Source organism: Prinia subflava, chromosome 2 (genome assembly GCF_021018805.1).
Source record: "Prinia subflava isolate CZ2003 ecotype Zambia chromosome 2, Cam_Psub_1.2, whole genome shotgun sequence".
In the NCBI taxonomy this organism is placed as follows: domain Eukaryota; kingdom Metazoa; phylum Chordata; class Aves; order Passeriformes; family Cisticolidae; genus Prinia; species Prinia subflava.
In genome coordinates, this window is record NC_086248.1 from 76,391,223 (window position 1) to 76,404,014 (window position 12,792).

The 12,792-nt window shown below is 38.0% G+C and overlaps 1 protein-coding gene across 2 annotated transcripts in view; it reads right to left on the reverse strand.

The window, feature by feature from the left end:
- Positions 1–12,208: 12,208 nt before the first annotated feature.
- PACRG (parkin coregulated) overlaps positions 12,209–12,792 on the reverse strand; it is a 246,235-nt gene continuing 245,651 nt past the window's right edge. Inside the window, exon 8 of one of the 2 annotated variants that reach the window (XM_063390628.1) lies at positions 12,209–12,291. In XM_063390628.1, coding sequence (XP_063246698.1) covers positions 12,224–12,291 — 68 coding nt within the window. In that variant the 3' untranslated portion in view covers positions 12,209–12,223. Of the gene's footprint in view, positions 12,292–12,421; positions 12,463–12,792 lie in introns of those variants that run through there. The other variant, XM_063390629.1, reaches the window with a different exon arrangement.

Genomic DNA, 12,792 nt, shown 5'->3' on the forward strand with positions numbered 1-12,792 from the left:
ACATGATTGTGTTTGCTCTTTCCCAGCCTTGTTTTAAGATTGTGTCAAGCTAAAATACAGCTTTACATGCTTAAAAAAATTGCCATAGTTTTGCTTCTTGCAGACCAGTCTGGACAATGATGCATTTTCGTAGCCCTTTGCTTGCTAATTTTTAACTGATGAGTGAAGGCTCTTTTTAACCCTGCGAAACTGTGCTGTCGAATCCTTCCATTGGATTAAGGGCGTCTGCTGAACAGCAAGGTTTCCTCTTAAAATTAGATGAACGTAGATGAGGTTAGAATAATTGTTCTGGACTGACAATTGTAAAAATAGCATATGGAGACTTTTTTTTCAGCAGATTTGGTGCAGCTGTTTCCATACCACTTCATTATTGCTTCCTGCACATAAAGAGTTCCCAGTGCTGGAATCTAGCAGACAATACAAGGTAAGAAATACCTGCACAAGCTGTTGTGCAGTAATACCAGTAACCTACGAATACCAGTAACCAGAAACCAATATAGTTTGTCCTAAGGTATTTTGTGCTTATTTAGTGGAGAATGAGATGGTGCACACCAACGCTTGTGGAATCACTCATGCCAGTGCAATGCAAAATTCAAGCTCTAGTTTGCTCGGTTGTTAATCTGAATTATTTTCTCAGTCAGAACAACACAAAAATTGAGGCAAAGCTGTGTGAGGAAGCTGCCCATTTAATTAGGCATAAATGACAGGTAAAGTTCTCATCCTTGATTTTTTCCATTAATACTTCAAAACTCTGAATTTAAGTCTTTAGACAAAAGCCCTTGGAAAAGCAGAATGCTTTAATAAAATGCAAAAAGCTCATCACTGGTTTCAAATAGATAAATAGCATGATATCTTTCTTTAGCAAGTATACAGTAAAAACCAAAAAAAGCAACCTGAAAGCCCCTCTCAGCATACCTTATGTTCTCCTCTCTGCCTTTACCTTCCCACACGCCCACATTGTAAAAAAGGTGTTCTGAGAGTTCCTGGGAGAACAAAGTTGAATTAATTCAGGTTAAAGAGCTGTAGGAAGGCATAGCTCCCATCAAGACTGGCATGACTACAGCCTGACCTATTGAGACAGTAGAAATACTTTTGCAGTCTCTTAATTTTACAGCTTTCCCATGGGGGAAGAAGGCTGGGGGCAGGACATGGCCCAGGGCTGGGTAAACAGGCTCTGTGGATATGGGGGAGAGGTTGTATGGTGTTGATATCAGGGAAGGGGAGGGGGCAGGGAGATAGAGGTTGCTTAGTCTGTTTCAAGATAACCAGGTCCTGTGGTCTTGCAAGGTTCTTGAGGTAACTACCCAGTGTCTTATCTTCTGTCTAGACACAAGCAGAAGTCCCTATCTTCAGCTGCGTTTTCATCTAGGTAGCTCTTCTTGTATCCTGTTGCCTGTAGTACTCTCCCAGCAGTTTCTCTTTTAAGGTGCAGTTTTATTGCATTAATCTAATCTCAAAGTTAGAAGAATTATGATAATGCCAGCAGCAGCCTCTGTGTATTACAGTAAAGGCCTGCAATGACCATAAAAAGCAAATTCAATTACTGCTATAATGTTCGTAGCTGATAACACCTTTGGAAATAGAGGCAAAGGCTAATGACTATTGGGAAGCAAGCTCTTTCAAAAGTGTTGGCTATTACTTCCAGTGTCTCTGTTGACAAAATCATAGGCATAGGCTGTTGGATGTCCTCAGCCTTCTGTGATGCTGTGTGTAACGGGAAGGTACCAACACAATGTACTACGCTTCTTTAGGGAAAGAAGCAATTCTTCACTCACCCATTACAATCACTTGAAAAAAAGTATATTTTGTGTGTGATTCAGTATAGAATCATTCATTGTTTACAAGAGTATAGGTACTGTAATCAAACATGCCCAAAACCAGATGAACATCTGAAATACATTTATCTCTGTAAAGTGATGAATGCCTTAACAGAATAAGATCTAGAGCCAAACTAAAAATCCCAAGGACCAATTACATGAAAATTCTGTGCTGTTTGACAACAAAAACATATTTCCCTTGACACTAAGGCAAACGGACAGGTAACTTTTCAAGCAAAAGCTTCAGTAGTGTGCCATTCAAAGCAGATGATGTAGTGTTCAAAAGGGACATGTCCAAGTATTCTGTGTAATCCTGGAAGAGATAATGCCTGTATTTGTTCGGTAGGAATGTTATGTGATTGCTGAAGAACTGAAAGATGGAGGTTTTAAGCACACCTTAGCCTGGAAGGATTCAGATTTGTATCTTTTATACTTAAGTTATTTCAAGCTGTACAACAACTGTGAAGAAGGGTGAGGTAACCCACAGTATCACTCCTGGTAGAACAGGCTCTTCCTCATCTGGAATAAAGGAGCTAGAAGAAAAGATACCTTTGTGATTCATCCACTTACACAAGGGTAGGAAGAGTTACATTCTCGGTGTTCCTGTGGTTGTGTATTAATTATGCAATCATTAAGCTGGGGAGACAAGACAACACTAAGTAAAACAAAAAAGTATTTTTCCACTTTTGACCTAAATCTTGTACCTGTCAGCTTTCTTGATAAGGTGTGTATTTTGTATACCTTAAGTCACTGTTACAGGACACTGTTACAGGGATAGGATGGAGGGGACTAAATTCTGCTTGATAAAATACTAAGCATTTTGTGTAATTCTCAGTAGTTAGGGAGGCAAGGGTGTCTCTGTATTTGGCTTCACCTTATCAACCTGCCAGAGAGTTATGCACGGAAAAGATGTTAATCAATATATAATAGAGTGTATCTGCAGCTGTGTTCAAGAGTATCATACAATGATTGCCTATTGGATTGCACTTTTGAGTAGATAATTTCCATGGGCTTGCAAAGGCTGTACATGCAGTTTCTTTAAGTGCTAGGTAGACTTTTTTCTATAAAAGATAGCCTTCTAGCAACAAGAAAAGGTGTGTCTGTCTAGAGAGGGTAGTGCTTCTGCTGGCCTCTTGAGAAATCTCTATGCATTATAAAGGAAGTTTAGCTCAGTTTCATTTCTCACTGTCCAATAGGCGATGAAAATGAAGTCTCAGGTATGTCAGTTTTATTAAAGAATTGCTGAGAAAGGGAGAAAATGGTTAGAAGGAGGAGAAGAAAAGCAATCTGACAAGGCATAGAAAAGAAAAAAAATGCTAGCAGTTACAGAGAGAAAACTAAATTGAGGTACTGCACTGTAAACATAAAATTGATCCACTTTGCTATCTTCATAACAGCACTTAAATTAAAAAGTGTGGGGGGCAACACTATTTACAGAACATATTTGACTCCTGTATTTTGAAGGTATGTTTTGCCTCTAAGCTCATAACATTCCTACACCTTATAATTTATAAACACTTGCATTGTTTTAGTGCATTTTACAGGTGGATTATCAGTACTTGATGCTCTTCCTAGGTCAGTTAAAGAAGCCAATGGATTTCTTGAAACACAACATGCACAGTGTTTTCCCAGTGTTTCTAGCCCCTTGCCTTCAGTTAGGGTGCTAGCATATGACACTGTTCCATTCTGCAGTCACAAAATTACTGCCTTAGCTGTGTAGCTCTGTGCTCATGGAGGGAGGAGTTTCAAATGGCTTCTGGCACTGAATGGCCTTTGGTAGCCAGGCTGTGACCCACAGTGCAAAGGGGGAGTAGCAGTGGATGTGTATTACTGTAAATGCTGCCCAGATCTGTGGGGCACTGAACTGACCATTGCTAAATATAATACCTGTCAGTGGAAGTCCAGCTAATGCACATTCACGTTTAAAAGATTACAGATTTGGAAATTGAGAATATTGAGAGATCTTGGCCATTATTTCAGACATTTTTGGGGTTTTTTTTTACCTTCTGTCTTTTTTGAACTAGATGCTTAAGTTTAAATCTATCTAGGATAACATTCTGCATTTTAATTGATGCAGTCATCTCAACTACAGTAGTGCCCTCAGCAGCATTTTAAAATTTGCTACATATAGATAAAAGTAGTGTTGAAAGATACATAACCAGTATTTTTACTTTTCACCATAGTGAGACGCGCTTTCCCCTAAACTATAGGATTAAAAAAAATAAAAATGAATAGTGCATATCTGGGAAATTTGCAGATTTATTTTGGCCACCACAGTAGCAAAGAGCTGACAGCTAAAGAAACAGGTAAGTTTTGTTTTTCAGGTGCACCATGTTTTGGTAAAATACCAGAGTGTATTGGTTACTGTGAAATATGAACATATTCAGTTCTAACTTTGTAAATAGATTTAAATTAGCCATTCCTCTCAATTAAGACAAAAACAAAATAGAATTTAAAATGCAGCTGAAGTACTGATTTAACTTTTCCTTTTAACGTGTGAAATGTGAATGCATATGTATATTGACTAACACTGTGCCATTGCTAGTGATTTGTTGCATATAGTTTTTAATGTTCAGTACTTAAAGAGCAGTACTTCTTACAAAAGGAGCATATATTAAACTGGACAGAAAACATCTCAACAAAATATAAGAAAGCTTCAGCCTTTTTTAAAACTGCAGTAATGAGCAAGAAACATTTGTATTGCTTGGCCTTCTAAGAAAATGTAATTAATCAGTCTGAAAAGGCCAGAGTTGGTTTTTTTTACTAGAAGTCTTCTTTTTCTACCTGCTCAAAATACTTTATATTTTCCAAGTCTTTGTTAAATGTGAATCCTTGCTTTCATGGTGAAGAGAAATATGTGGAGCTACAAAGCTGTGAGAAAAGAAAGGGACTAAAGCAGTATGAATGTTGAAAGCTTCTGGAGATGAGACAGAGTTGCTCAACAGTGTTCATCCAAAGCAAAGGACAGAGCAGTGCTACAGTGGTTGTTGATTACCCACACAAAGACCATTGTGCCTCCATGCCACAGTGTTCTCAGAAGCTCTTTTTTTATCTGTCCATTGCTATTTGTGCCTTTTCTCTAAAAGGAAATGACAGTGTTCAATTTCTCAATATCTTCTAATGGTCCTTTTTCACTTTAGGAAGCCTAAACTTTGTTTTGATTGTGGATGACTCATTGTCTCCCATTTGTTCCACCTACCCACAGTCTTTCTGTTGAGTGTGGGAGATTTTTCCTGGAATACAGTGGCCACATATATTTGAATTATCATATGCCCTGGAACCCATTTCACTGTTTTCTACTCTTCAGAAGCTATGAAACACTTTGTAGTCGAATACTTCAAGTTGCTCAGATGAAAGACATTTAAAAAGTGCAGAGAATTATTGCTTAAGCCCTCAGATAAATTGAGAATTTCCTCACAGAAACAGGAAGTATCCCAAATCTCATGCCATCTTTGTTGGAATTTGTAGGCTGGTGCATCATAAGTCCTTATTTGACTGTCACCAGAGCTCAAAGGCCAAATCATAACAATCAGTAAAACATGACTCTTGGGCTCAGAGCCAAAAGGTGGACATTACTGGGTTGTTTGCTTATCTAAGAGATCTGGCTTGTTTTGAGCTGCACTTTATAGAAGATGGTATCATCCTGTATAGCTGGATCTGATTATTGTTTACAATAAGTTCATTGCTTGATCCTTGTAAGTCACTGTTACAAGTTTATAAGCACAATAAAGGATAGGATTTACTTGCCTTTTGGTATTCCACTTGAATCTCCAGAAGTTCTTTTATCTCACAGTTTTTGTGTGGCATTTGCCTGCTCTGTGCAGATGTGTTCCACACCTTTTGCATGTCTGAAGTGGCCATGGCAAACTGTTGAGCCATCAGCTGCATCCCACTGTAAACATACAGGAACATTTTCTGTTAACCACTTCTGCTCTTGGCATAGTCTTGGCATAGTCTTGGCATAGTTGAACAACAGCTTGGATTCAGGATTTTGACAAGAACAAAACAACTCCATTGAAGGTAACTCAGTCATTCCCTAGCTTTGGCTTTCAGAGGTATGTTAATGTTTTACATTCATCTATCCACTGTGTTGGCCAGACCACAGAGCAGAGGGTAGGGGAATAAGCTGAAATGTTCCCTGCAGTGTAGGAGCAAACGAGATGCAAAAATTACTGCAGCTAAGTTGGCAGTGTCAGGAGATAATGCTTTATACTGCTGGACATTCTCAAATTCTTAAATTTTTTTGTTGCTAATCTTAGTGTGAAATGTTTTGTGCTTGCTCTCAGATTATGACTGAAACACCAGGAAGGGAAATATAATGCTTTTCTTGCAGATTCACATTACTTCTGTACAGATCCATTCATGTGAGTCTAGATATTCCTGTTTGTTTAGAACATGAGAAGTTTCCAATATTTTAGAACTTTTCTTACAATTTGTAGAAACTTTTAAGGACTCTTCTCTAATAGGTGGCTTTTTATTATGGAAGTTACTGTACAGTTCATAAATAAGGGTGATCACTGAAATGTTAATCCATTTCCCAGAGAGTAGATATCCTCTGCTGTTCAATTTTCATAATAATACTGTTTGTATATGTATTTACAAATAAATACTTGGTCTGACAGCATGCTCAAAAAACAACAGGTTGTGGCGGGAACTATACTGGAAAAAGAGATACTGTTAATTTTTGTTGTAATGTTTTGATTAAAGAAGGTCAACATGAAGACAGGTATTAAGTAATCCAAATTACTTACAGCCTTCCTTCTTCCCACTGTAGAAAGGTCTGTGAAGTTCCTGTTATTTGGGAGGCTGGCAAACCATTTCTCTGCTGGAGGTGGAAGGAAAGCACTGCTTGACCTAAAGCATTTCCCCATCTCTAGAATTTTGCTACTTGATTTTAAGAAGCCATGACCTAGCCAATTAGATGGCAAATTTTCAGGCCAGAAGGTGGTCTTCCCTTTAGCAAATCAATTAAAATATACATCTCTACCTTGGTTTTCCTTCCAGATAGTCTATTTATAGCTGTCCATCTGATTTTCATTACTGGAGGCATAATTGATCATTTGTCCCATTTTGAAGCTTGTATGCACCTGTCTTACAGGTTCATAGCAAAATCAATTATGCCTCTGGCTACAGATACATCCTGGTGCTTCATTAGGAGTTTTTCTTTGTAGGCAGAGTCCTGCATGTCAGTGGCACCGGGTGACGAGGGGGAGTCAGAGCAGCTTGCATGCTCCTGCTTGTACCTGATGTCCCATTGGTGTGGTCACTAAGAGAGTTTTGAGGAGGTCTGGTAACAAAAACCAAAAACCAACCAACCAAAAAAAACCACTTCGGCTGACTTCATTTGAAGAGGAGACTCAGAGAAATAGAGATTATTTTGAATACAGGGTGCTTGGACTTCTCTGTTATCACAAGTCCATAATAGAAGATTAGCAGTGTAGTAAGATAAGTGATTGTGTGATTAAAATGACCATTTTGCATGTAGTATTTGTATAACTTTGCTATAATTCAATTCATTTGACTGATGTGGAGTTTGATTAATTCAGTAAGTTATATGTATTTCATTATACATTTATCCTCACAAAAAACCAAAAAAATGCTGTTTGGGCAATATATTTACGATCAAGAATTTTGTGTTTTGTGAAATCAGTTATTCTGGCTGATAATAGACTTCAGTCATCTTTACACCCTTTTGGCTGAAAAGAATACATAAAAACAGCAGTTGTATATCAGAAGTCAGTATGTAGGTAGTATGATATAATCACTCAAAATCAATTTATCTCGTCACAAAAAATGATGTATTACACATTCCCTCAGTTTTAAAAATTAAAATATATAAAAACAATTTACAGAATCCTAAACTATTCTGTGACTATTCAATTGTGAGAGTACACTAAGTCCTGAATTTTATTGGTGGTCTGGTTTTCATCTCTAATTTTTGACAGTGTTGTTTGTTAGAAGAAATGGAGTTTTATACGTAAATTTGTACAACCCTTGATCCAAGTTGTATGGGTTTCTAGGATGCTTTAAGCTACATCATGATGTTATTACCTCTCATTAATTGTCAAATTACCTAAAATTGCTTTTCAATATTCATACTTCTCCTTTTATGTAAATGATTTGTTTGTATGTCAGTGTGTGGACCACAAGCAGATGGAGAAATTTCTCCAGCTTCCTAAAGGTGAAGTATTTTTCCTCTCCTCTGGCAAGATCACCCTATGGAGGCAAAGCAGGCTAAAGCTGGCACATCCTTTGCAAAGGCAGGCTGGGCCATGCGCAGAGCACAGCCAAGCAGAGACTGAGATTGTATTGGCAAGAACAAGATGAATGGCCCCCTGGAGACCATGGGGTTTGTATGCTGGTTTCCACCACCTTTTCATCCTTTTGTACCCCCTTCCAGTTCATATGCAGATTAACTCAAACCAAGTCCACACTAAATACTCTTTTTCACTTCAGTTTTGGAAGGTAGGTGGAGGATCTAAATATTTATGAGGCTTTTTTCCTCTGGTTTATGATGCACTCTTGTTGAATGTTGAGGAATTACGTTAATGAATGCATGCCTGCACACACAGACACAGAAACCAGGCAAAAGGAAAAAAAAATACACAAAGCATTGTCAGCTCTAATGTCAGTGCTTACTAAAACAGTTCCCATTAAAAAAAAAAGGGGGGAAAAAATAGGAAAGAGATTTAAAATCCATTGCCAGGAGAAAAATAAATTGTATGGCTGAGCACAAAAGAAAGAACAAAGTTTCATCTTTGCTTTCCTCAGCTGTAAATGAAACTCTTGTTTCAGCTCTGAATAAAATTGAAATAAACCATGTTAATGAGAGCTTGTCTGAAGTCTTAACTGGATTTGTGTTTTCAGTAATAAAAGACCAAGCTTCAGTCCTGTACAAGTTTCCTTTAACACCAGTAGTAATAAACATGATATTTTTTAGAATGATACAAGGTGCAGTTAAGTATACTTTAATTAGACTCCCAAGTCAGATAATTAAATGACACTGGTTTTACCATGATTTTGCTGAGTTCAGTGCACTTACTCAGGAGACTTAGTTTTTAGGAGACAGGATTTTTATGAAACTGAACTTTTTTTTATTAAATAGAATATACTGAGATTATAGCCAGATATACTAGAATATTAATTTGTGTTCAGAATGGTTAGTTCAAAACGGTAACTTAAGGAACATTTTTTCTATAGATGGAAGACTAAATGGCATTAAAATACTAGTACTGAAAAATGGGCATAATAATTATTTTAATACTACATTGTCAAAGAGTTGCCTCTTCAGCTTACAATTATCTCTGCTTTCCTTCCACCCCTTTTTATTCTCCAGTACACATATAGCTGTGCCAGACAGGGCTGCAGCTCACACAAGTGGGACAGTAAATTCTTCTGCATTCAAGAAGCAGAACAAGAGATTTTAAAATGTGCTTTTGTCCTATCATTTAAAAGCCTACTGAAGCAACTGCAAAATAGGAGCTCTTCAAGTGCAATAGTATTTCTCTGTCTAGACTCCATTTTTCATTTTAACAATATGCATATCTGAAGTTCATAAAATATTGTCCTAATAAATATGTTTGTCTTTTTATGGTACTTTGTATTCTAGGTATTCAGTTTCATACGTATTTAAATCCAGTAAAGCTATCTATATTTCATTTGTTCTAAACGTGTTGTTTTTGATCTTAAAACACTGATTTTGCCATTTTCAATGACTTTGCCTGTGTTACTCAAGAGTTAAGTGAAACAACTTTGTTTAGCAGATCCCAAAACAGTAAAGCTTTATATGACCTAATAAAAACCTAGTATTTAACAATTGAAATTGCATCACATTTGTTTAATCTGTTATCCTTTAGCCTACATCTTCTCCCTCTTGCCTTTTTTTTCTATAAATCCACATAACCAGTTGTCACCACAAATACAATATTACATATTGCTGAAGTACTTAAACTCCTTGAATGTGAATTTAAAAAAAGAAAAATCTCAGTTTTGTCTGTCAACTGGTGAGATTTCAAATTTACCTGGACTTCTCCATCCTGGGCAAATTGAAGCATTCATGTGTTACCTTAGCCAAACACACTTGCACACCTGTATGATGATGTGCCTCTTTTTCTCTGGGGGTGGATTGGCAGGCTGGGGAAGCAGGACTTCTTCTATGTATACATGTACAGCAGACAGTGGGCTGATAGGAAAAAATGCATCAAGCTGGCAAATGTTGGAAGAACATCAGGGAGATGACATACTTGAATAAACTTTGAAGAAGGGATAGAGGCAGGCATAGCAAAAAGTTTTTGTATGGAGGACTGTAAGAAAAGAAAGTTCAGAGTCCTTGGCTTGAGCAAAGGCTTTGAGGGTTCCCTGTAAGCTATTAACATTCCCAAAGAGAAGAGATAAAAAATAGCACACCAGGTAAGGGTCCTTTTTTGGGATAAGAAAGGTGGGTGAACTGGAGGCCTAAAGTCAGGGAGCAGGCACATCAGAGTCCTCTAAAAACCTTTCATTTCTAATACCAAGTAAGTACCCACACATCAAAAAAAAAAAAAAAAAACCAAAGAAAAACCAAACAAACAAACAAAACCCCACCAAAGCTAAAGAGGTTGTAGTGCCCAGGAGTACCACGCTAATGATGTGGAAAGCAATTTTCTCTACCTTTCCCAAAAGGAAATGGCACAGGAGAATTGAAGAATGGACAAAATCATAAGCCTGAGCTAGGCACCATCCACGTGTGCCTGTCAGCTGCATCTCCAGCCACCACGCTGATGGTAAGGACATGCCACCTTCTCCAGGCCTAGAGGTCCATGTGGAAAGGGGCCCATGTGAGGAGCCAGAAAGTCTAGATCGAGGGGCTGTGGCCTGTGCACTAGCTAGCTCACATGCCTTAAGTAGAACATGGGCCACAAAGGAGTTACCTGTGCTGAGCACCTTGCTACTTCTGCTGCAGCCAACCTGCATCCACAGATTTCTAAGTTATTAGAACAATCTCTGCCTGCAGAAGATGAAAACACACAAATTCAACTGTGAAAATACAACACTGATGCTTTCAGTGCATTCTTAAAGGCAAGACCACGGGCCTACCTAGTGATCTTCTGCCTTCGGAGGTTTTGCTTCAGCCATTCCTCACTTTCTTGGTCAGAGGCCCACAACAGATCCAGGCTTTGGGTCCCAATGCAAAATCCTAACTCCTGGAGAAACAAAAAGAAAAAGGAAAAACAAAAAAGGCAATGGAAGTGATTATAAGGACCCAAATTGTAGCACTGTCAGGATTACCAAATAGGTTGATTTCCAACAATAGAAGCTCCCCTTTATTTGTACTCTCTACATTTTTTACTATTTTTCCTCAGAATTTGTTTAAATTCAGAAATCACAAGATAAGTAAGGATTAAAAAAAAAAAAAGCACATGCCACTGGAAATCGCAGGTAAGTTCTTTCAATACTCAACTTCTGTGGTGAACACCAAAAATGAGCAATATTCCTTTTTCCTGAGGCTGATTCTGGAGCATTGTCACATTATATCTGAAGGCAGTGGGGTGTAGCCATGTGTTTTCAAGAAAGTACTTTCATGAGTCCACCTAATCTTGAGGCTGAGATCTTTCCAAATGGCATCCTGCATAATTTCCCCTTTTTTTTTTTTCCTTCCCCCAAAAAAATTTCCTACAGCTAAATCACAGCATTCTAAATGGAGTCTGGCACCCGCCTAAGCTATGAGAAGTCTAGCTGTCTCCATACCAGTGTGACAGAGTCATCTCACAGATGGGAGGTGTATCCCCACGGGTGGCACTGAACTGAAAGGAAATCTGAAAAACAATTTTTTTTTTTTTTTTTTTTTTTGCGAGTTTGATGTACAGGATTACAGTGTTTGTCTTTGGTGCCTAAAGAAGCAAATTAAGTATAAAGCACAAAAAATGTCTCTCTGTACTCACAGATGCCTCAAATTCTGCTGAGAGAGAATCCTAGAGCTTTTAGCAGACACAAAGGTACAAGTGCTGAAGCCACAATTACCAAAGTGCTTAGAGGTCTAACATGTCCTTAGACAAGTTTCTCAGGTGACAGGTCTACCAAAAACCCCAACAAAACAGGTCTGCAAATTTCCTCAAGCTGTGGGTGATGCATGCTTTTTTCTTCTTCTCCAATACAGAAGCAATGTTCAAATTCATAGTTCAGATTCATAAGCACTGTTCTATTAGGACTCCCCAGCTAATCTATTTTCCAGAAACATCCTTCAGACACTTAACCTTCATTAATTAATTGATGAGGGAACCTGAGCCTCGCTCTAGACACAGAGATTTACAACCTTGGGCATGGAACTCCTGTAGGGCTTAAGTGTCATAGCAGAAAGGCTGTGAGATGCTGGTAGAATAAAACAGAACATGATTCCTTCCTCTTACACAAATCAGCTCCAGATTTCTTCACAAATCATCAAGAGGCTCGTGGCTGTTCCTCAGGAGAACAGCTTCCAATATCAACAAGTGCTGACCTAGGAAGGAGGAAAGTGGATGTGGGAGAGTGTTATTCTCCAAGCACAGTATCGTTCTTACCTGCTTTCTCCTGTTGGAATTTCTCCGTGCAAAGGAGTAAGGGCAGAAGAGAAAGGTTCTGTTTGATAGCTGCTTTCTTACCCATTACTTTTGCCGGCAGAATCTCCACACTGTATAGATACAGAGGGATTATTTGAAAGGCAAAAGATGATACAGGCAAAAGTTGCAGACTTATTTGAAGGAAAACAGAGTAAACAGAGGAGCCTATACCATTATTTCAAGAATAAATATTCTATTTCAGAACATAATAATTTGCCTCCTTTTCATTTCTGACATTTTTTTAAGCAAGAACCATCACTAATTTGTTTGTCAAGGGTTTCTTTGTCAAAGTGTGAGATTTTTTCTTTTAAAAACTATTGAATATCAAGAATTAAATAAATGAAGGAAATTTACAGAAACCTCAAGCACAATTTCCTAAAGATCATTTAGTGTTCCTAAAC